The 25412-nt window shown below is 42.9% G+C and overlaps 1 protein-coding gene across 5 annotated transcripts; it reads right to left on the reverse strand.

The window, feature by feature from the left end:
• On the reverse strand, positions 1-25412 carry CDC27 (cell division cycle 27). Of its 5 annotated transcripts, none has more exons than XM_018921507.3 (19): positions 25238-25412; positions 19995-20070; positions 17282-17429; positions 16158-16283; positions 15144-15241; positions 14483-14637; positions 14146-14360; positions 13564-13678; positions 11509-11642; positions 10611-10710; positions 10203-10410; positions 9082-9251; positions 7649-7801; positions 6193-6401; positions 5306-5423; positions 4972-5100; positions 4174-4248; positions 3091-3271; positions 1-1334 (listed from the first exon to the last, which is right to left on the reverse strand). In XM_018921507.3, the coding sequence occupies exons 1-19, from the start codon at positions 25262-25264 to the stop codon at positions 1252-1254; spliced, it is 2520 nt and encodes an 839-aa protein (XP_018777052.1). In that variant the 5' UTR covers positions 25265-25412; the 3' UTR covers positions 1-1251. The 5 variants fall into 5 exon arrangements, with proteins under 5 accessions (XP_018777052.1, XP_018777051.1, XP_009094840.1 ...); XM_018921506.3 differs by having other exon boundaries at positions 9082-9254; positions 25238-25411; XM_009096592.4 differs by having other exon boundaries at positions 11509-11624; positions 25238-25410.

The following is a 25412-nucleotide window of genomic DNA, read 5'->3' on the forward strand; positions in this document are numbered from 1 at the left end:
TACGGTGCTATGAAATTTGTATCATTCCCAATTTATTAGGCATAAATTGCTCTTTAAAACTGCTTGTATCATACACTTTCTTTATCATCACTGCACAAAGGGCACCAATTGCTGCTGCAGAATGCTACAGAGAGCAGTTTGGACTCACTAACGTGGCACAGCTTTCTCCTCTCAGAAACAGACCCTCGAGGAAAGGAAAGTGTTCCTAGAATGGGAAACTGAAAGAACAGCTTAAAAAAATAAGGAAAAAGACAAATAATTGCACATTTTTGCATTCCGCTTGGACCACACTTTACAAAATAGTTTTCAAAGTGATAGCAGACCTAAGGAGATACTGATCTGAGACAATTATTTGATGCATTTGACCAAGGTTCTGATTGTATTAAGGCTTCCAGTCTTCCCACTCTCACAGGATTAAGGGTTTGATGTTTCACGTTACACTTGTATCTACATTTCTCTCTTGATTTTTCCCTTTATTAATTTTTATTCTTCAAAGGGGAAGAACAAGTCAAGGGGGTGCATGAAAAACGAAGCAAGGTGGTGCTGACAGAAATACAAAGTAAACACTGACCTTTCCAAAACCGGGTGAATAAATTAACTCATGGTTAGAACACGAAAGCATTTGATGAAAGCTCTGATCCTGCAATGTGATTCTCCTGCAGTTGCACCCTGGGCAGGGACAGGGCTGCTTCACTTGGCCTGACACACGCCCAGTCCTGGTTGCTCACTGGAGACACTGCAGCTTTAAGGTCATTGACACTCCCTGGCATTTAAATTACACTACAATATGCAAAAGTCTTGAACAGCCTGTTTGTCAACACTGTCCTTGGAGAACTTGGAAATGAGGTTCAGCACTCTGCTTACCAAGAAAGACCCAAACTAAGACACATTTCTGGAAAAAGAACAAGACACCTCGTCATTAGTACTATCCCCACATCTACTGGCTTCCATACAGCAAAGCACAAGTCTGTCTTCCATGATATTTTTTTTCCAGCAAGGGGGAGTTCAAAACCAGCATTTTCTCCTCAGTCACTGCCATAAATGTGTAAGAGCCAACAAGTCAGACTCAGCAGCAGCTGGATATTGCACTGCCATGAACTCTGCTAAGTTCAGGTCTGAGGTGCACTCGTGGTGTCAGTGGAGAACAACGACAGTGCTGGCTCAGAGATGTAGAACCCAGGATGCCAAGGAAGGGGAGAACACGACAGTACCAGTCACACACACTCAAGCTCAGACACTGGCTCTTGGAGGTTAAAATTCATCACTTTCCACGGCGTGGAGCTGCGTGTCGTCCGCGTCCGTCATGCTGCTCTCCTGGGACTCGTCTGTGCCCACTGCGGGGACAAAGAGAGCTGGGGGTCAGGGGCTGTCCCACTGCACAGCTCCCCCTGCCAGCCAGCTCAGCCCAGGCAGGACAGGGCAGCCAAAGCATTCACAGAAAAATTCTGCTTCCCCCTCAAATTACCTTAAATTACTTGTCCCATGTACCCCGAGAGGCTCATTCAGGCTCTGGAACTCCTCCAGAATTTCTCTGCACAGCCAGGGAAGCTGGACAGTGACACAGCCCAACACTTATTTTCTTTATGCTTGTTGGACAGATTAGGCTGTTAGGTTTTTCCCTTTTTTAATTTTTTTTTTTTTTCTTCTTGGGTTGGTCTTTGGGGTTTTTCTGCACTGCTCAGGTGTGGTTGAGCAGTTCCAGTCTCTGTCTCCACCTCCTGGTCAGAACAGGCTCAGCCCACGGAGCTGGGGCTCAAAATCACCCCAATTGCAACAGCAGGGAGAGAAAAACCCTGCACTGCACTTCTGCAACTAGCCAGTTAAGTTCCCATATTAAAAAGCACCCAGGACCAATAAAAACCAACGTGATATACAGTTGTCACCTTTCCCTATTTCTCAGTTGAGAATCTGGAATTGCAGGACACAGCCATTTGTCTAATAGTAAGAATCCAAATCCTGCTGTAGGTCCTTCTTTGTGGGAAGAGAATTAAATTGCTTATTAGCATTTATTTTTTATCTCCATTTCAGCCTGCAGATAGGTCAATATTTATGACTGTCCATGCTTGATAGAATTTAAGATCATAATCAAAAGCTAAGAGAAGAAAAACCTGGGCTGTTCCTTTCTGTGAATTACTCCCCATTGTGTTTTATTTTCTCTTAATCCAAATCAAAGAAATTGACCTTCCATGACCTTCATCAAAAGGCACCTTTTATATTCAGCACACCAAGTATTTTATATTCAGCACACCAACATCCAGTTTAACTTCTGAAAAAGCATCTACAGACAACTTTTAGCTGCCATTCATTTACTCTGAAGTTATTTGATGCTTTATGATGGAAAACTTGCAGCCCTGGGAATGTCTTGCTCTCCTGGGTTACTCTTAAAGCCACCCATGATTTGTATAAATTTAAATTTAGAGTTACCACGATCTCTGTCCTACTGCATCTAAAGGAATTTCACAACCCTTCATGCCACGTTTTCTGTAGGGACAATACAGGGATGTGCCCTCTGTTAATGGAGTGACAAAACTATCCTTTGTCTCCTCAAAAAAGAAAAAAGCCCAAAAGTTTCTCTCCTTGATTAGATGAAAAAGCCACTTCATAGGCCTAGGGGACTCCACCTCAAACTTAAAGACAGCTGATTAGATAAAAGCCAAAAAGTCTCCCCTAGGCAATTTACTAGAAAAAGAGAGAACAAAGAAACCAATCACTTTTGTGAGGTGTTTTACCAAGAGCAAAAACTTCTTGCACCTCAGTTTTTCTCTGTTTGTTTTTTTGCCTTTTATTGAACCTTTTTGTTTCCAATACTGCAACAGAAGCCATCCTGCTGATTTTATGCCTCCAAAAGTAGCTGAGTAATCAATCTTCAAGAGCTTATGAGACCTGGCTCAAAGAAACATCTATTACTGGACAATGAAGGAATTCTGAGTGAAGAGCCTCCAGAATTCCTACTCACTGGGCAGAAGAAATGTGTCACCTGTAGAAGCTGTCCCTGTCCCCAGGCTCAGGGCAGAGGCTGTGGAGCACAGAAATGTGCTGTTGAAGCTGTCCCTGTCCCCAGGCTCAGGGCAGAGGCTGTGGAGCACAGACCTGACTCGTAGGGGTAGCACTCGCTGATCTGCTCCTCGCGCGTGATGGGCTCCTCGTCGTCGGGCAGGTAACGTTTGTCTATGGCCTCCTTGATCTGGTTGTTGGCTCCTTTGGGATCCAGGTCCATTGCCCAGGAGAAATTCATTAGGGCCAGATGTGTCTGACCCAGCTTCTTATAAACCTGAACATAAAAAAAAAAAGCAGAAAAGGCTACATTTACATGAGGCTGCTACTTGAAGGTTTGGGATTTGGTTCCACAGTTCAGTGATGTTTTATGGGAAGCAACAGAGGGTGGACATGAAAAACTTATTGATTTCCCTTGGGGTTCACATAATATGTGTAGAAAGAGCAAGTGTTTCTATTTACAAATAAAAAGAAATAAACAGGCAGCTAAGAGATTCTTGATCATTAAGGGGCAGATGGGGAAGTTATTTATCTGTGCTGAGCATTTAAATAGTGAAAATATTTCAGTTTGTCTAGACATGGCCACTCATGTCAGTTTAGAGGTCCAGCTACTCCTGGACAAATACCAGTGAACACATTTCAGCACAAATCCTTTTACCTCTCTCTATTTCAAACAAAATAAAGAAATCTTGCTGATAGAGTTCTCCAGCTCTGTGTTAGAGGGAAGTTTGTCTTGGTGCTTCAAGTGACCAGCACTCCCCAGCAGAAAGCTGCAGAAATTATTTAAAGCTTATCAGCAGAGGTGGTGGTGGGAAGGAGGATTTCTGTCACTAGAGCACTGCTCTGGCATTTCACACAAGAAAGGTTGGAACGCAGCTGCTTCTTGTTCAGTATTTCTGACACAATGCATGAGAATGATTCAATATTTTCATAGTTACACATGCAAATAATCAGCTCTGCTCTCTGAGGGATGGACTATCATCTCCAGCTCTCTTTAACTGCCCTTTGCATTTAAAAGCTGGCACATAATACAGCTGGGAGCACTAAGCCTTATTTAAAGCTTTGGGAATTTTTAGAAAACTGCTCCAAGTGGAAGCATCTTAGTGACAGGCATCAATATTTCTCATTAAGCAGCAAAGGAAACCAAAGAACTTACGATCACAGTGAAGTTTTACCTACCTTTCCTATTAAAAAGTAAACAAGAGACTCTTTGGGAACAATCTGTTTCAGTTCTTCAAGTTCTTGTAAAGCTGACTGAAAGGTTGGAAAGAGTGTTTCTATTAGGCATTTGAAACCAAACACTTCTAATCAAACTTCTACTTTACTTTTAAATTAGTTCTTGGTGCTGGAGTTGTTTACTCTGCTGTGACAGTCACCTGGCATCATTAAGAAATTCAACTGAAAAATATTTAGTCTGCAGTTAGAAATAAAAAAAAAAAGTTTTAAAGTAAAGTTTTCCCTTTCAGTATGCACACACATTTCTGAGGCAAGTTTCAAAATAGACTTGGCTTGTCTTCTGGAGCCAAAAACCACTGGCCAGAGGAAAAGCTGCTGGATAAACACTGTGGGAAGATCTTCTGTTCTAAACAGGGTTCAGGTCAGCAGGGGATCAGCCCAAAACTGCTTCACTTCTGACTTTGCTCCACAACACAACCTTGGAAACAGCTGGTTCTTATTGCTGTCATTGGATATCAGGCAGTTGGCTGAGTTTTTTCAGTAATTTAGTATAAATTCATGATAGTGGGTCAGACTAAAATAATAATTTAAAAAGCAACACCTGATGGCCCCAGATTTTATTACAATCAAAACATTTAATGCCACCATGGTGAGGCTGGCACTTGCCAAAGCAAATGCTTCCCATGTCCCAGGCTGTTCCTGCAAGCCCTGCTGCTCCCCAGGGTGACCTGTAAACATTCCCAAGGCACCCCCATTCCCAGCTACAGGAATTTCAAGGCTGCCACGAGCACCCAGACTGACCTTGTACTTCTCATTTGCAAACAACACCGAGGCTCTGTGGAATTTGCATAGTGGGTTCTTGGGGTCGATGTTGATTGCTTTGTTCAAAGTGTCCAAAGCCTTCTCAGATTTTTTCAGTGCATGTTGGACCTGACACACAAAGAGAGAACAATTCCAAAAGGGGAAAAATAACAGCTCATCTGCTGGGCAAGGACAAACCCTTCTGACCATGTTTACTTCCAATCTGCTCCTTTAGAAAAGGATTTGCCCACTTCTAGGCCAAATCTGATTTTTCTTCTACAGACTCTCCACCCCAACCCCTTCTCCCCACCCAAGTTCAGTGCCATGTACTTACTACTCCAATGTGACACAGCAGGACTGAGCTCTGAGGGTTGATATCAAGTGCTTTCTGGAAATGCATTTCTGCCAGACTGAATTTCTCCTGTTTGTAATAAATCATTCCCAACCCGTACCTGCAGCAGAGAAACAATTCTGGTAAACAGCACTGGATTTTAACCAAATTAGTTTCTGTCAGTGAAAGTGACATGGCAGGAATGGTTTGTGGCCTTGCCAGCCCCATCTAGGATGGGAATAAATTTCCTGGGGGAAAAAGCTGTCTAAAATTTTATTTCTTTTTGTTATCCATTGGGTGGCTGAAGAACTGATGTGTGATACACAGCAAGACTGCCTAAGGAGCTGCTAAAGAAAAGGACACCAAAGTTATTAACACTATCACACTCACAGATCTAACTTTTACTGCTTTATATATTAAAAAGTTGTAAGAAATGAAAGGTGTCCTAAGGTATGAAGAAGCTGAGATCTCATCTCTCCCACTGCAACTGAGGACAAATAATGCACAAAGAATGCTGCCCAGCAGGACAAAATAGCTGGGGTAACACAAAAAAAAAAAAGAAAAAAGGTCAATTTTTTGCCTTCCTTGTGAAAGTAGCCCCCCCATCTTCTGCAGAAATGGCTTTGCTCTTTTCCAGGAGGGAAGAGTGGGAGGTAATGGTGGCTGTGCCATTCCTGGGAGTGTCCCTGGCCAGGCTGGATGGGGCTTGGAGCAGCCTGGGGTGGTGAAGGTGTCCCTGGCACTGGATGGGCTGTAAGGTCCTTCCAACCCAAACCACACAGACTCCATGAAGTGACAGCAGTGGCAGCACCCAGGAGAATTCCTCCAGAAGGAATTCTGCAGCCCAGGGAGCAGCAGGGGGATGTCCCAGGGGATAAAGCCAGACCTACCAGGCGTTGTAGTGCCGGGGGTTGACCCTGATGGCATTTCTGAAACAGGCCAGGGCCTTGTCCAGCTCCTCTGTCAACACAAACTCGTGGCCCAGCAGGGTGTAGGCATAGGCATAGTTTGGATCCACCTGGATGGCCCTCTGGAAGAACTTGATGGCAATGTCATGCTCCCTTTGCAAGCTGAAGCAGTTTCCTGCTGCACACCAGGCCTGGAACAACAGCAGGGCAGGAGCAGAACCCTTTTTACCACTCTGAGTGACTCCAGTCTGAGCTGAACACATTTATTTACTGCTTTAAATAATTATAAATAACTTCTAGATTAAAAAGTAAAAATAGGAATAAATCAACAGCTAGTTCAGGCTCATTCCTGTGAGGCAAGCAGGGCTAACCACACTTTCTAAAATAAATAAATGAATAAATAAACAAGCTGAATTACAGAAAGGGAGAATCCATGGACACCCAACAAGTCTGCATCAATCAGATCCTTTGATGACTAATGACTAAAGCTTCTGAAGGTGTTGAAAAGACCATAAATAAAACATCTTTGATATTTAAGAATAACAAAAGGGGAGATGGTACTTTATTTCTACAGCTCTCTCCAAGTGACAAATCTGGAAATTTGCAGAGGAAGAATTTTAGCAACAACCTCCTCTTTCCCTGCTGCTCAGCACCCATCAAGACTGTAAATACCACAGCCCAGGGTCCCCCACTTCCCCAAATTTTTAGCATCACTGCCAAAGCACATAACTATTTTCCACTGCTTGGATTAGAATCTGCATTTCCCTCTATCCTGACTAATCTTACTACAACCACCAACTGCTCACTGAGTTTGTTTTCCACTCTTAGACAAACTAACAGGACAACAGGAATTGGATTTCCTCCTCCACCAAAAAGATTTCCAATATCCTCTACAGTTTGCTCAGTTCTTAAGAGCACATTTATCAACTCACATATTTTATTTTTACTGTGGCACTCATTGAAAGATTTCTGGGTTTTGGCACACTGTGACTACATTACCACACACCCTGCAGTTTAATGGACTTTGGTATAAAAATGTGCAACATCATGCCTGTAAATAAATTCTGGAACAAATATTTAAAGTGCCAGTGAATTAGTTACAGCAATTAAAAAGGTACAGGAAAAAGATATTCCTTATCACTCAGCAAGAGTGAGTGACTAACCCATGATCTTCCTGGTTGAATGGTGCCAAGGCAAATTTAAATAACCATTAACAGATAAAAGGTTTCAACCTGTTCCACATAAGCTGATATTCAAATTTTAAGGAGCCATTTCAGTTCAACAGACAACCCTGCCAGCTCCCTCTCCAGTTTTGCCATGTTCAGGTGTATTCCCACTGGAGAATACACTGGATTAGAGCTCAAAGCTCTGTTCTGAATCACTGATTTTACTACACACAATTCCCCTCTTCTCATTCAAGCCCACAGCATTTTTATACCTCTGGTGAGTTTTTATCCATGTCTGTCAAATCCTTAGAAAGAACTGAAAGGGCAACATCTTTCTGCAGATGCCAGAGTGTGGTTGAATAGATTTCCATGCCTTCTACTCTGTAGTTTTCAATCCTCCTCACTTCTGAAAATATTCTCTCAGCCTGAGAACAGAAATGAAACTTAAAATAAAATTCCACCCACCAAGGCAGAGCACAGAGGTCAAGGTCCAAGGCCTCACATCCAGCCTGAGCATCCTCTTTGCTTTTTAAGTGTTTTACACAGAGCTGCAAAGCCCTGAACTTTCCTTTCAAGGGAAGGAAGTGACTGGATCCCAGGATACTTATGCCAGCAGGAATGCAGCCAGCTCTCCCTCCTGCTGACTCAGCTGCATTCCTGTTTCTATCCATGCTCCAGCGAGGCAAAAACATCATCCACAAAATCAGAGAGAGTGCAACAGACTTTTATGGGCCAGTTATGATTGTCAAACATCCCAATAAAGAATGACAGGATAAGGGGTGATGGTTTTACACTGCCAGAGGGCAGGGTTAGATGGAATACCAGGAAGGAATTGATCCCTGGGAGGGTGGGCAGGCCCTGGCACAGGTGCCCAGAGCAGCTGGGGCTGCCCCTGGATCCCTGGCAGTGCCCAAGGCCAGGCTGGGCAGGGTTTGGAGCAGCCTGGGACAGTGGAAGGTGTCTCTGCCATGGCAGGGTGGGAGTGGGTGAGCTTTGAAGTCTCCTTCAACCCAAACCAGCCTGGAATTAATTCTGTGATTAAAGTCTGTAGCCTCACCTCTCTAAATAATCTATGAAAGCACCCAGCGTGTTCCATCTGGAACCAGACTGTGCACAGCTCAAAACCTCCCTCTCCTTTGTCTCCTGCACACATTCTGCCAAGGAGGGCTTTAAAAACTTAGCAAACAGGTACATCAGTGTCAGGGCAACAGTGCCAAGGAGAGGTGAACTGTGGGATTACCCTTAACTGCTCACTTCTGATTCTGGAGCAGTTTGGCATCACCTCAGCTGTGCCAATGCTGCATTTGTGAGGCTGGAAGGGAAACTGGGTCACTGATGTGATCAGAATTAACTAGAATGGAGAGAAGTTTTTTGGTTTAGAGCTTAAATTGTTGAGTGATCTATTCTAAAACAGTGCAGTGCAAACAATTTCAACAGCACAGCAGGAGATAGAGACAGGACACACAAGGAGGAAACCCCAACACTTGGATACAAGACGAAATAAAATTAAGAAAAAATTTTAGGAAAGCTCAAATGAGAAAGCTCTAATGAAGCAGATTCAAGACCTAAATCCATTCCAGGTGTAACTTTTATATTGATCCATTTTACCAAACTGCAAACATCTCCTGGATTTTACAGATCTGCAGGTTTTGAGTCAAACTGCCAAAGCAAAGTGAGAAGAGGAAGGCCTGGCCCCCGTTCCTACCTGCATGTATTCTGCCAGCTCAAAGTAAGCTCTCCCAATTTGGCAAAGCACCCAGCCTGTGTTGTAGTGGTGGGATGGCAAATGGCTCAAAATATTGATGGCTTCTTTGCAGTTGTATGAGCACAAGGCTAAATAACCTTTCCCCATGTCCCGGAGAAGGCTCATCAAACCTTCTAGGAGAAAAACACAATAAATAAAAGTGGGAAAAAAACCCCAAAACAGCTGAGACTGATTTACTTGGAAGTGCTAATCCCAAAATCTCTCCCTTGTGCACTCCTCCTGTGAAAACCTTTCAGGAGTTCCATACAAGGTTGATATACTATTAACATTATACACTTAATTAACATGAGCATGATATTCTGAATATCAGCCTCTGTAAGGGAAGCTAAAAAATAATGAGTCCTTAAACTCTGGGGCTCAGGGTGAGTGGAGTTCTGCATTTCCAGCAGCTACTCAAACATTTCTTTAGGTCTGAGCAGTTCCCACAAGCCTGGTAGCCATGGATACATCCTCTTGCTGCCTGGAAACATTACTGAGCCAAAAGAGGGGAATTCAGCATTTTGCTTAGGATTTTCTGACAATCTGAATAAAGACTTGTTTTTAAACAAATGGGAAACATCAAGGGAGAACAGACCCACAAGTTAAGAGGTGACTGGGTTATGAGTAACTCCTTTGAATCAGTTTCCAAGGATAATACTGCCATAAATGACAGACTTTAAAATTTTGAAGTTATACTTCATAACATTGTAACACTTACAATCATAATAATATTACTTATTCTATTATAATATTATTACTTATTCTTTCATCATTACTTATTTTTTATCAATAGTTTATACACTGCATAACAATTCATAATACTCTATATACTATACTTTGAAAATACTTTAATCATTAATAAGGACCAGAGCTGGCAAGATTTATCTGCTGACAATTACAACTCTCAATATTTCTTCATATTTCTAAGTTAACAAAATGTTGAATTAAATCAGTTTTTATCACTACACAAAGGTGAGAGCTGCATGCTAAATGAAATGGGAAAGAAGCAAATACTGAAGCAACATTAAAACCCAGATAAATCAGATTTTACTCTACCACAGACCAACAGTGCTCAAACAGACCTGCTGCTGCCTTCTGTAGCGTGAAAGCTTGGATTTGTGGTGCAACAGTGGAAATTTTCCCTTCTGAAATGATGGAAGAGTCCAGTTTGGTAATTTCCAAACTGTCATTTAAGTTTGGTTGAGTTATTCCTCCCTTATTTGTTTTACTTTTTGTTTTTCTGTTTGGAATCTTAGGTGGAAACTTCATTTTTAATTTTTTGCTATTTTCCTGCAAACAAGAAAAGTAAGAGTTAGATATCTTTTAAATCCAGAAATCTAAACTCGAGAGTGAATTGTGTAAAATTATATGTAACAACCATTCTGCTCACTGCAGAATCACTTCTCAAGCTGTTAAAACTGCTATGAACACATGGAAATCCACAGCTGGATGAGAAGGGCAGGGATTGGCAGCACTGGGAGGTTTGGTACCTTGGTTGTGGAGCTATCACTGGTAAACAGGCGAGAGCTTCGCCGAGGCAGCGCGTTGGGTGGAGCAGCAATGGTTGGGCTCAATACCTGAGGTGTTGTACTGAAAAGGGAAAATTAAAAATCACACTTTGCAAGGTAAGCTTCTTTACTCCACCTTCCAGATTGCAAGGAAAGATGTATTCTATTACCACCTGTCTGGTGTCAAGTGGGTAATTCTCCTTATCTCTCTCCCTGAGTGATCACAATCACTCCTCCCTCCAGGACATCTGCTGGTAACAGCTATGGAATGTCCCTGCATGGCTGATAAGAGCTATAACATCCAGATGTTCTAATTCTTAGATGCTCCACCCAGAGAGAGGAGCCAAGCATTGCTACCCAGATATAATCTGGAGATACTGACACCCCAGCACAGCTTTTCTCCACTGGATTCTCCAGAGGAGCAGCAGCTGCTTCTACTTCCACAGATCTGGGGAGGAAGAATACATCCTTTTTTACAGGACCCCCCTGCTCCAACAGAACCACCCCTGACACCTCAGGAGGGCTGCAGCCACTTTCCCAACTGGACTGCTGCCAACACCCTGACCCACAGGGTGTCAGGGTGAGTTCTGACTCTGTCAGTGTTGTTCTGGTGTATTGCATTGTTTTATTTTATCCTTTTTTTTCCCCCTTCCCTATTAAAGAACTGTTATTTCCTGCTCCCATATTTTTTTGCCCCTTAATTTAAAATTCATAGCAATTCAGAGGGCTGGGGAGGGTTTGCATTCTCCATTTCAGGGGAGCCTCCTGCCTTCTTTAGCAGGCACCTTTCCTTCCAAACCAAGACACTCCACTTTTAATAGTAACTTTAGCTTTTAGATTTGCTTTAAACAAAAATGCTGCAGTGCTGTGATTGTTTTACCTTGTCTGGGGACCAGAGCTCTGTGTTTGTGCAACAAGAACTGGAGTGACCTCCCGGCTATTCCCACTCTGGGAGAAGACAGATTTTGTTCCAGCCTGGCTGATCCTGCTGACAGCCTGCACAACACAGAGTTTCTACAGGTTTGTTATTATGTCACTCAGGAGTCTCCATCTCTGCTGTGCCAAACCCAACCCACTCCACCCACCAAGAGGAGAAACAGAATTATTTTAATAAAGGAGAGGGTTCCCCCATGCCCAGGGAAAACCATCCAAAGTGTTTCCCCTCCTATCTGTTAATAACAGCAAGTCTACAAAGCTTATGCACATTATCTGAAGATATAAAATCTCCATCTAATGGCAAGAAACTGTATGTTCAAGTGCTTGTGCAAGAACAAAAGGGAATTAAAATACATCATATTTAAAGGCTTTTTCCTGCAGAAAGTTGTAAAAAGAAACAACAAAAAAAAATACAAAAAGATTTTTAAATTATCCTATAACAATCCCATTCAGAAGCCATTCACAAACTGCACAGCACCTCAGCCTGTTTTCAGAACAGATCCTCCTCTTCATATTTTTTTTTTTAAAGCTTAAAAATAAATTACCTTTCTACCCACTCCAGGGACACCAAATTCAATTCAGTGAGAGGGACAAGGGGACCAACACCAGCACAAGCAATGTCAGTCTGTGCATTATCCAGCCCCTAAAGCTCTGTCCTTCTGTTCCTTTCCCAGATTCTGTCACCAGAGGATGGTTTAGGTGGCAAGGAAACTTCCTGCCCACTCAGACAGGAAGCCCTTGGATTCATCCTAATGCTCCACTCACTTATGTAAGGGTTTCCTAGGAAACTGCCTCTGTTCAGCCACAGCTCCACCAAACCTTGTCTGACACAGAACTGGAAGAGCAAAATGGAACTGGCACAGTCACTACTTGCACTGGACAAAGCATGAACCAGAATTTAAGTTGTTTATTAAAATGTATTTAATATTTGTGTTTTGGTAGTGGCACTGCTCCATCTGGGCAGGGCCTAAGGGTGGAGTAGTGAAATTTACACCTCAGTGCTGCTGTGTCACACTCAGCAAAGCAACAAAACAGCAGCAAATCCAACCTGATTTCCCAAAGCTCTTCAGCTCTCAGAAGAGCTGCACCTTGCTAACTTTATTTCTATTTTCAGACTCATGGAAATTTACCTTCCTATATGTGCACGGGCCAGTACAAGGCACTGTTTGCAAATGGTCCTGAGCAAGCACAGGGTGGGAATTGGATCAGCCAAACAAAGCACATTCTTAAGTGACTGTTTTAGCACAGGCCCCAAATTTCCCTTTCAGAATGCCACAGCATCAAGATTTGTCCAGAGCAAACGTGGCAACTCAAGTTCTAATTTTGAGAGATTCAACACTATTTCAATTTTGTGCCCCCTATAAAACACCAACACCCCTCATGCAACTTGGAGATTTACTAAAAATACAGAGAAAAATCCTCAGGTTTTTGTTTTTAGAAAGGAACAAATAGTTCTTCAACTGTCACCAACATTCCACCTCTCATTTATCACTATGGCAACTACAGCAGTTTCTTCCTGAGTAAAGCAGGCATTTTTTAGTTTTAGCAAGACTTTGCTGAGTGAAACAGCACCATTCTCACAGTCCTTCACAGACCAGCAGCAGGATTTTTATTACCCTGGACTGTGAACTACAACTCACGAACTACTTGCAAGAGATCAGCAGCTTCAGCTCTCTTGAGGCTTCAGAAAATACATTAAATAAATAAAACAAACCATTCCAAGTCTTCACATTCCACCCTGCAAACTGAAAAGTTTGAATCTGCTGTTGTTGGGAAGATTAAGTGTTTGTACAACCCTCTGTGATGGGAGGTGGACAGAACAGGAGAGATCTTCCCTAGGTTAATCCACCAACTACAGCCTGGGCATCTGGGGGGGAAAACTTAGCTCCCATGTTTTTTCTTCTGTATTATGAATTCTTCTTTCAAGTGCACTGCAATGCCAAGCTCTGAGCAGAGCAGCTGAGCTCAGAATGCTCAGAATGCTCAGAATGCAAGGTACCTTCTTTGAAGGTGCTCCGGTGGATGGCACGTCGATGACAGAGGAGGAGTTGGTGTAGTTCTGTAAATAGGATCCATCTCCAGGGCTTGGGGTTTCTAGTGGCAAAATTCCAAAGCTGAGAAGAAATCAGAGAGGAAGGGTCAGTGTGTGAATGTTTGGAGAGCTGGTCTGATGTAGGGGTTAAAACACAGACCCAGAGCATGGAATATCCTGAGCTGGCAGGGACCCATAGGATCAGGAGCTGGACTTCAAGAAAAGCTCTTTACAGTGGCCTTTCTCATAATAAAGTTTATTCCAAAGCAGTAGCATATTCCTTCAGGGATTTTTCAAGTGAGAAGATGGCAATAAGCAATATCTTGAATCAACAATTCCTCTCTAAATAACCAACTGCTCATTTCAAAACCAGAAGAGATCAACACTAGGAGCAAGCGCAGTTCCTGAAGTTGTTTGGGTTTCCCTTGCACAGAAATTCTCCCCCCACGTGTCTGAGTGTGCTGTGCAGCCCCAGCCCTCCTGCACCAAAGCCCAAAGGGCAGCAGCAGCTCAGCTCTGGGCAGAGGTTGGCCATCCCAAGGGACTTACCTTGGAGTTAGTGGGCTCAAAGCTGCAGGTCCCCCCAGTAAACTCCGTCCAGTTTTTGGTTTATTTTGAGCCTGTTTGGACAATATGGCAGTTCCTGACCCCAGAGGGACAGAATCTGAGGAAATCACAGCTGAGTCAATGTAAGACATGGAGGAATCTGAATTCAAGGAGGAATACTTTGAATTGGAGGACTCTAGGTTGATTCTGTTCAACTCCTGAAGAATAAAAGAACAGCTCTTAGGTACTCAGGGTATGGTTTAATGAACATTTTTCAGTTAAGCTGGATAAACAAACTGATTTTAGTAAATGATTTTACAATGACTTGAGCAAAACTCACAATTGTGTCCTGGGGTGTCTCCATGAGGACACTCTCAGGCTGTCTGTGGGATATGTTGTGATTAGACACCACAGTTGTGCAAGTGTTGGGCAGACAGCTGCTGAAATTCTGTAAGGATGTTAATTTAAATGTTTGGTCAGGGTCTGGCTTTTCACCTGCAAGAGTGGAAAGAGATTTAATAGTTATTCCTGGGTCTGTACACTGAATATTCAGTCTGAATCAAGGACAGGGGACAAAGGATTTTAGAAGTGTTTTAAAACATTTCTTAGAATCATAGAACATTTGGGTTGGCTTGGAAGGGACTTTAATGAACATGTCACTCCAGCCCTCTGCAAAAAGCAGGGACACCCTTCACTAGACCAGGTCACTCTGAGCCCTTTGTACTAAAGCAGAAGTATTCTTCCAGTCTTCTACTACAAAACCCTGGATAATCAATATTGTAAATAATTTTCATATATTGTTTTTTCAAGCTATTCTCAGAAACAGGTTCTAAGTAGGCTGGAAAGCACATTTGGACTGTTAGATCCAAAAATGTGTAAATAATGAAGATGGAAGAAAACAAGACAGAAGTTTTAAACAATGGCAAAGTATTTTAAATTAATTGTTGCTCACAAAAATCTCTCCTAAGAATTACATGAATAAAACAGTTCTGCAGACTCACCTATTTCACATAGTGATTCAAAAGGGGACCAGAGGAAAGGATTTAAACTAAGGCTCTTTTGGTAACATTCTGATCCTTTGGCAAGCCGGTCTGTCTTGCTGCAGAAAGAATGAAACAGTTCACAGGGAAATTCAGAACAGCATTTTTGTTCAGGAGAGAGTTTTCCAGAAGAGGAGTTGAAAAACAAAAACATGTTGAGAGGCATAGAAACATTCCTCATCTTTCAAGCCCAAGAAATACTGAGTTCTTTTGAAGTTACTTGACATATTTAGACACAGTTGTCAAAAAAAGTTACATAAGCACCAGAATAGCTTGAGAATTTTCATTTTTAGGAAGATGAAGTTCTTTGCAACAGCTTGTTTCTTTTTTGCCAACAGTAACCTGATTGCCAGCCTTCCAACCATCTTAAGTCTCTTTGGATAATATTTATGCAAAGAAATTAGCAGCTAAACTGAACACTCAAGTATTTGGCTACAAAGAAAAAAATTTTGAAAATAATTGAGAATAGATATAGTAGAGAAGAATCCTAGAGCCCAACTACTCCTATTCAATCAAATCATTCACATTTACTGAAACATCTTAGCAAAATCAAAACACAATTGTCAAGTTATTCTGCTTGGCATCCTCAGGTTGATTTGAGGGTTAGAGCTATATGTGTATAACACAGATAGTAAAAATCTAAATGGTAACACTGAGAAACAAGCTGAGAGTTTTTCTTAAGGAAGAATACAAAGCAAATGCAAAGGTATATAAAAATCTCAGACTTTTGGATTGCATCCTTATCCACCCAGAAAAAAAGAATTTGTGTTTTCAGTCTTTGGGTGAAAATTAAAATTAACCATTCCCAAATCAGACTGATTCCACAACTATCCACCTGAATTTATCATGCTCCAAAATGGTGTAACCCAGAGAGAGGTGTCTCCTGTAATGATTAAGGATATGTTTGACTAAACCTGGGCTTGGTCAAGCAAAAACCTTCCAACTTTATTGGGCAAAATGAAAAAGCAACTTTACCAGTAGACATGTCCCAGTAAGGAGAGTGTAAAGCATGCAGAATCACCAAACTCCATTACAATGTCATCATGGCTTTTCTGTTTATTCAACACTCCACCAGACAAGATCTGCTCTCCTTCTGCAAGCCTTTTTAAAAAACAAGAGGTTTAAAGGGGTTACAAGGCTCACAGTACTGGCACTCCAGTGTTTTCACCCTGCTGCAAACAAAAAACAGAAATCCACTGTCAGTGTTCACAGGTTTTAAACCACAAACCAGTTCCTGCAAATGAACATTAAGTAACCCATGGGTTCCTCTACAACAGGGAGGTTCAGGACTCTGCAGTCAAACAGCTCTACTGGGAGGGAAGAAAAACAAAAACCCAAAAATTCAGCATGACTTTTCCAAAAGTGATCAATCCTAGCATGAAGGACAAGAGAATCTTCAAGACACTTGATCTTTGAAGGTGCTTGATCTAAGCAAAAGCAGTGCTTAATCTGGCTTTGTTTCCCAGAGAAATACAGTCTGTAAGGCCCCCCATGCACTGAGTTAAGAGCCAATATTGGAATATGGCAGAGATCATGGATTTTAATGCCTTTCCTTCTTGCAAGAAGGGCTCAAAAGGAGAACAAAGGCTCAGTTTGCACCTCCTCCACCCGGAGGAGCAGTAGCACTCACACAGAATGGGCCACTGGCTGTCAGGCTTCACAATTCCTTTATACAACTGCTGGGGTGGGAGGCATTTTTCAGGCATCTGAGCCCAAACACCAGAACAAACAAATCACCTTTTCTTGCCACCACTTGAAATTTTACTTGTAGGTGTATGCTTCTATCAGAACAGACCACCCCCCAAGAAAATAAGGCAGAGGTGTAGAAATGAGCCCATAAAAGATCTGTTTTCTTTCTACACAGCTTGGCAATTCCTGTCTAAGTTACTCAACAACTTTTAGAGGTTTTTGCAACATGGGTTAATGCTCCTTAGATCCATATCTGAAAGCAAAATTAATTGAACTCAATCTTTTGTGCTGAAGGACCAATGAATTTCTAGTTTATACAAGACAACATCTTCCAAAGAGAAATGCAAGCAAAAAAAAAAAAAAAAAAAATCCATTTGTAACCCTGGATAGAACATGAAGGATTTGCTTACTTGCTGAGGTCCACACAACATTTTGCAAGCAGGTATTTACACTGTGGGGTGGTACAGCTGTGTCCCTTTAGGAGCCTGTAAGCTTTGTAGGCCTTTCCTGAGCGGTAGTAACACGTTGCCAGTAAAAACAGTGCTTCTTCTGAGTGAACTGGAAAAAAAAAACAGCAGTTAGATGGGAATCATTTTAGTACAAAAAATTTGGGGGCAGGGAGTAAAAGCCAGCTATGGATAAGATGGGATAAAATGGGTACTGGTATCAGAAATTCATTCCTGAATGAAGTCTTCTTTATCTGTTGGTGATTATCTTCCTCTGCCATTTCCTTGGCCTGTCAGATGAACTCTCAACATCTACAGCTTTGAAGGAACTTTGATCCTTCTGGCTACCTAACCTGAATAAATGATGAGCCAGCTTGCAGTTAGACCAGCAGCAAGCCAAGGAAAGCAGCCAGGCCAGAGCTACTTTAACAACCTGCTGGCCACACCAAGACTGACTTGGCTCAGTGTCACCACACTGGAACTATTTAGAACTGATGGCTGTTTCCAAATTTTCTTCCACTGCAATGAATTATGTACCATAGTGAAGATGTTCTACTCAAAGAGCTTGACTTGACATCCAGGTTTGAGACTGAGGTCAGACCCACTCATGGTTACCCCATAAAGGACAGAATCAACCCCTGAAGTAACTTTAATCCTTTCTGTAAACTCACAGATTTTGTACATCCATGGTGGCTTAACCCACTCTGTACTTCCCCAAATGTTACACTCAAATCACCCTCACACAATGATATTTTAAATCAAAAGCTGTGTCTGAACACAAGCAACTTCAAACTCCAACCACTTAATAAACCCACATTACCTTTGTATTTCTCAGAAGACATTATCCTGCAAATGGAATTCAGCATTAAATAAACAATTTTGATGTTTGTTCACCCACCTATAGGGAAATCTTTAGAAAAATCAATATCAGCACTATATAAAAACCTCTTTGGGAATCTGCCCAAATCCTTTGCTTCACTGAAAACTATTTTAAGTTTTTGTCATCACCTGAACAGTGACAATGGAAACAGAAGGCCCAAAGAGAGGACATTTTAATAGCTTTATCCTAAAAACACCAGAAGACCTTTTTGAAAATTCAAGTTAAATCAATTTTTCTCCACTACTTTCACAGACTTTGAGAGTTCTGGGAAACAACCAAGCCACAGATGTCCCATCAAGGACAGTAACTGCAGGTAGACTAAAAAGAAGTTTTTCTCAGGGTGGAATCACTCCTGCCAACATGGAGCCACTGTGTTCAAATTCTGCAGCTTCCACTCTGCAGTGTAACCACTTATTTTAACCAGGAGCCAGATGTTTTGTTAGCAGTTAATTGCTTGCACCAAGTGTCAGCATTCATGCTGCTTTCTCTCAGCACTGCTGGCCACTGAAAAAGGCTGTTTGAAGTATTCTTGCACAGAATTATTCTGTAAAGATGTGTCATGATCAAGTCAGGTATTTTTCTCCTGGCTGCTGCAAAAAGTGGATTCTCTTTGTTCCTAAATCCTTGGCAATTACCTTCAATCTACCATTCCCTGCACCTCACAGTGTGTTGTGTTCAGGGGAGCTCTGTCATCCCTAAAATACTGTTTTCTTCATAAACACCTGGATTATCAGGTTCCATAATATTTTACACAATCTTTCTCATTTCAGCACCAGATCAAACACCCCAGATTCCATTTGTAACCCTGACAGAAGGAAAAAGAAGCCTTTATTTCTCAAAACTTAGGTTTGTGCTTCCATTGTTAAGAATTGCATTGTGGGCATGGCAGGCACAATATTTCATTATAAAACAGCATGAAATAGCTTATACAGTTTAATTAAAAGTATAAGCTCAGGTTGTTTAACATGAGAAATTATATGACACTTTTATTTTAGCTTAAGGATTGGGTTTTTTTTGTTTTTTTGGGGTTTTTTTTGTGTTAGTGGTTAGGGAACAAAACCTTTCAAAACAGAGAAGGAAAGCTGACCACCAGTATCAAGGAGAAAGAAGTACAGAAGAACAAAAAGCTTATCTGAGGTAATGGAGAAAAGGTTAAAGAAATAAAAGGTGCTAGAACACACCGAGGAAGTGTTTGAAGGACCCAGAGAAAGCACAGATTTGTGTTACTGCTGCCTGCTCACTGTCCAAGATTGAAAAGCTCTCAGGGCTGGGGTAACAATTAGCAGGGATTCAACAGGAGATACCTGTTCCATATGCTCTGATTCTCACTGTCTCAATTTCACAGTGCTTTTCTCTCACCATCACAAGACTCTCTTTGAGCCAATCAACATATCTGAGCAGCATTATCAGCAAAGACAGCTTTCAATGTCAAGCCAATTTGTAGAATTTGTGTGCTGCATCTATCCTCAAGTGCCCTTGGAAGAATGCAATGCTTGAGGGTTATTAAAAAACCCCCAGCATTCTCCCATTTGATACCATAAACCAGATCACTGTAAACACTGCACTTAAACACACAAATCTGAATTTAATTTTAAGGAGATTTTACTGTAAAATAACATTGCTGCTGTTACATGATTTGATTTTCCAACCTAATTGCAAGGCATTCCTCTGCTTTCCCCAAGCAGAAAGCTAAACTTCATTATCAGAACAGGAGGAAAACAAAGCAGGAGCAGAGGCTCACAAAGCCCAAATGAAAATTGAAAAAAAGCATCAGGTTGATAATTGCAAAGTACACACCTTCTGCATATAACCTTTCTGCCAGGAACACGGCATCACGATAGGCGTAGTGGTTCAGTGCTTGCCAGATAGCAGCCTGCAAGGCAAGAAAAGCATCTTCCTTTAGTGGGGAGCTCTGAAAATGTAAAAAAACTCATTATCTCTTAGTGGCAAAAGGCAAAGTTCAGCTTGGTTTTATAGAGCTATAAAATGAAAGGGGAGGATTAAGATGCCAGGCAAGTTGTATTTGTTTCGGCTGTTAGGAAGGAGGTTTAAACAACCCCACCAAACTCTGCACTGAAGTCATGTATCAACCTCAGAGTGTTTCTCACTCTTTACCAACCACAATCATCCAAACCCCTCAGAAATTACTGAGTCTTAGCCTGGTGCCCAACTCAACACCACACAACAACACCTTCAGTAAAGATAAAACCAAAACCAACCCCAGCTGGTCAGAGTATCCCATTAAAGCATCTCCCAGGATGCCAAACCAAAGCCCAACAGGCCCAGAAACCTCTCAGGGATGGTCAAGATGAGGCTTGTGTTGATTAAACATCTTTGTATAAAGGATCTTCCCTGAAGAAGCTTCAGTGCTCCCTTAAGGGCCAAGGTGAACAGGACCCACTGCTTTTTGTGCAGCATTTTGCTGGGTCTTCAGCCACCTCTTCACTGTCACCAACTGTGACACAGCACCCAAGAACAAGTGCAATGCAAGTGAAACAGAAAAGCTGTACTCTACAGCCACAGATGAACACAACCTACTTCTGGTTTTGTTCATACACTCGGCCAAATCCTGCTTCCAGGGACTGTTTTCTTTTTCACATGCATCAAGTTTGGGTTTGTGACAACCAACATTTGTGCAGCCTGGAAGGATGGCACAACTCCAGTGGAATAAACATGCACACAGGTGTGCAACCTGCACACCAGCAGAGCTGCTGTCATTGACTTGCACTGCTGTCACCAGTAGCTGACATACAAGAGTTGTCCAGGGCTGGGACAAGAGGGTTTCACACAAACTGCTCAGCCAACTCCCTTCAGATTGCATTAAAAGTTGTCTGTTATCTATAAAAGAAGGCTGGGATTTGAAAAATTATTTAAGATCTGTTCAGCCTTTCCTCCTCACCCACTCCAGAGTTTGTGCTCCAAGGTGGGCAGGGTTGGGATTGGGACAGCAGTTCCTTCCCATCTGGGCTCTTTGCTCCAGTTCCAAAGCACTTTTCCATCAGCAGCACAGAGCCATCTTGCAGTAGTTTTGCTATTACTGATCCCAAACAAGATCTGAACTTATAAATTCAAGGCACTGTGATCTAGAATTTCTCTAATACTCATCAGCAACCAAAGACAAATAGAATTTGCTTCTAAAACCCACGAGAAACTCCAAAACTAAAAGAAATCTTCCACAGGGAAAGCAATACTGTCCTGCAGTGCTAATCCCAGCTGGAAAGGCAAGTGCCAATTTCATCTAAAAAAAAAAAAATTAAAAAAAATCCAAACATCACAGAGTTACATGTACCATATGCTACTTCTTCCAACACAAACTTGACAAACTCAGGGTGTGAAAACTGTGCAAGTTCTCTTCACGGGAAGCCCACACAGCCGTCATGAACAGCACACACCAGGGCTCCCAAGTACTACAGGGAATATTATAAACAAATCTCTACAGAGAATCTGTTTTCTCCTATCAGCAGATCCCAAGAATATGCTTAAGAAGTCAACAGGTTCTTTTAAGCTTGTGGGAAAATATATGGATGGATTTAAAAGTGAATTCTCTTAGTCTGATCATGACAACACAAACACACTATTGTTTCTCTCTGGTTGTATTCCATATTTCAGATAACTGAGCCTCGGAGCCTCCTGAAGTGATTCCTCCCTCCTGCCTTGAAAGGATCCCAGGCTGAAGGTGGTTCCACGCCCTGCAGACAGAGCAGGACAAACAGGGAGATAAAAGGCCAGGGTTACAATCTTTTAAGGCATCCTGAAGCCAGAGCAGCCCAAGGTCTCTAATTTCTCTTGCTCCCAAAGCAGCTCTTCCTTCACCAAGTCACAAGTGACGTTTAGATGAATCCAGCCAAGTTGCGGCAGGTTAAAAATCCTGTCTTTGCAGGGCTGTAACTCAGCCAGCTTACAAAACAAAGGTGTGGGGGTGGGACTGGAAAAATCAGGGTCATCTGACTGCTCAAACCAGAGCAAGTTGCCAGGAACAATCCTGCCAAAGGCTAAGAGGGGACACAAGGGACTTGGGGCTATGTCACAGCCACTTTGTAAGAGTTACACTACACCCTAGCTCAAATAACAATTGCAGTGGAGCAGAGTCCCAGTGAAAGCAAGAAACGAGCTGGTAGAATCCCTGTTCTCTAGCAATTATCATTTTGCAGTCCAAAATGTGCCTCCTGCCCTCAAGTGACCCATGCTGGAGTCTGGATCCTCACACACAATCTCCTAAAAGAGCAGGGAGAGGAAAGGAAAGCAGCAGGGAATCAGCCATACCTACACAACAACAATTTTCCATGAGAACAGTCTAAACTGTGCCTCAAAAGAGAGGATTTCTTGCCGACCATCTAGGACAGGAACATTAATCTCAATATAGCACAGTAATTAGTTTGTTCTAAAAGAAGCACTATGCAGGTACACAGCACTAGTGGTACACAGTTGCTAAACCACACCAGAAGAGTGTTCTCAGGGCTGCCTCATAGGAAGGAGAAAGGTTGGAAGTGTTTCCACATTTTATTCAAGTGTGCTTGCAGAGAGGATGAATCTCCAGGTTCTAATCACTCTTTTTTGAAATAATTAATTTGAAATGCAAAATTAACAGGGAATTCCAAAACTACAGCCCTGCAGCAAGGCATCTTCAGAAAGGAGAGCAGAAAATAAAATCAGATTCAGACAGGTCCATCTTCTACCCAGAAAATCCTGTGCATTGTCCAAGTGTCACTTCATATCTAAGCCAAAAAGCTCTTAAGAGATGTTCTCTTCTGGCAGTTATACAACCTTGGAAATTGTTTTCCAAGCTGTTTAGCCTATATTGCCATGCTAAGCAGATTCTGCCACGATTTCAGTCTTCAGGGTGGGCAGGGAGGAGGAGAGCTCTGGGATGGGCTGTGCTGCATTCCCCAGTTACACAAACTCTGCCCACTGAACAAGCACACGTTGGTCCTGCAGCTTGCAGCCAAGTTCAAGCAGCATTCCAGTGAGTCACAGCAGATGATCACCTTGAACAGCTAAATTCCAAGTCAAGTGCTCATTTTCTTTCCAAGATGTTTTTCAGAAGGATTTGGAAGGCATCCAGCCTGTTTCTTAGCACACGGGACACAGTTTTGTGTTGGAGCTGAAGGGTTTTAAATCGACTGTATCAGGAAGTACAGCACAGGGCTGTAAACTCTGGCACTCTGTTCAACTTAAAAGAATTTTAAAAGTTAGCAAAAACCTAACCAGTGGCCAGAATGCCTTCTGGGGCACGAATTTCATGTAATTAAAGCACAACATTTATAAGGCTACAAACAAACACAAATTCTGTTATTTATCTGTCACGCTGTGACAAATAAGTAACATCACAGCTGTGAGGATGTAAGGATGACAGTTTTTTCCTGGAATGCTGAGCCCAGTAGACATCTGAAAGGCTGGGAGAGAACAGACAGATAGACAGGAAAAATCTCTGCAATGACAAAAATGAGAACTAGTGTCAGCTTTCCCAATCATTTCATTTAAGTAAATTATAAAAACAGAGCTAAGTATGTGGACTTCAGCTAAACTGGGAACTCAGAAACACAATGGACTTTAGCCAGTCACAAATAATTCCTAAACTTACCAGCACTCCTGTAAGCAAGGAACAGCAGTAAAACTGACAGCAGCAGAACTACTGCTAAAGGGATGATCTGTCATTTAAAAGCACAATCTGAATAGATGTAGTCAATTTAAATAGATAAACATAGCAAAGCCTCATCAAAACATCCAAGTTGGGAAGAGTTTAAGACTGGAGAACAGCATTAGAGGGGTCTTTACCTTGCTGAAATAGCACAACAAGACCCCACATTTCTATCAGGGAGCTCTCAGGAGAGCAGATATTTCCACTTGGTCAGTCTAGTTAGCACAGCACTGGAAACATTTGGTATTGTTTCCTGTCAGCTCCACTCATTCACACTGCAGTGCATTCTTGCTTCCTTTTCTATTGTAATCCCATGTTTTCCTAGAATGCCCAGCTGGTGCAAAACAACCAGCCCAGCTCCACAGCTAACACCAGTGGTGCAGGATGGCCTCTGCAGGAGAGGGACCAGCTGGCCAAAAGCATTTCCAGCACTGCACTGAGCCCTGCTCTCAGAGGGAATGAGGGGAGTGGTGGCATCAAGGACACAAACCCCTGGTCATTGTCACCATCTTCCACAGACAGGGTCAAGTCAGCAGGATGGTTTTCCACAGGAGCTTTTTTCCCTTTCCACCTTTTCATTAGAAAGAAAAGAGCCAAAAGCAAGAATTCTCACTATGTTCATTACAGAACACAATCGTGTTCTAACAAGACACTGCTGCCAGGAACCTCTTGCTGTAACTAGAAAAAAAAAACACCAAAACATCCTGATAAAATGCTAAAAATATATTTTAAAAAAGAATGGGAATATGAATGCGACGACTGATTAACGAAGATTGTGAATAGTTAGAGAATGGGCATACAGGAACTGCGAAAAGGAAAAGCAGCTCTTAATCCTGTGAATCACGACTTTTGGATGGGAAGGCTGAGCACAAGAACAGGAAACCCATCAGAGTAACTGCAGTGAAACACGAGAGAAAAACGAAATTGACAATATTTTCTCTCCTAGGTCTCCCATCAACCCGAAAAAAAACAACTCCTTGGGAAGAAGGAACGTCCTTCACTCGCACGACACGCAGGGATCCGAGCACGCTGCGAGCATTTAAACACGACACGGCAGCAAAAGCAGAAAGGTGAGCGAAGTATCAACAGGTCTCCCGGGGGACCGCGGGGGCCTTTTCCTGGGAGCCCAACCGGCTGAGGAGCTGCGGGGACACCGACACCTCCCCCGGGGGCCCGGGGGGCAAAGGGGCGAGCGCGGCCGGCCCGGGGATGGGGACGGGAGGCTGGAAGGGGAAGCCCCTCGGGCTACGGCAGGAGGGAGGGCGGAGGAGCTGGAGGTCCTGCGGGCCCACCGGCCGAGGGGCCGCCGGGAGCGGCCCGGAGCCCCGGCCCCGGAGCGAGCGGGGCGGCCTAACCCGGGCCGGGCCAGGCTTTGGGGCCTGAGCCGCCCGGGGGTCGGTACCTGGACGGGTTCCTGCAGCACCGTCATCCTGCTCTCCCCGGCCTCCGCCTCCTGGTCGCTGAGCCCGAGCGGGGTGGCCCCGGTCCCGGCCCGGCTCAGAGCGAGTCACGGCGGGGCCCGGCCCGGCCGCGGCTCATTTGAACCCGCACCGACCGTTACCGGAGCGAGCGAGGCC

The sequence above is a fragment of the Serinus canaria genome, chromosome 27 (assembly GCF_022539315.1).
Source record: "Serinus canaria isolate serCan28SL12 chromosome 27, serCan2020, whole genome shotgun sequence".
NCBI lineage: Eukaryota > Metazoa > Chordata > Aves > Passeriformes > Fringillidae > Serinus > Serinus canaria.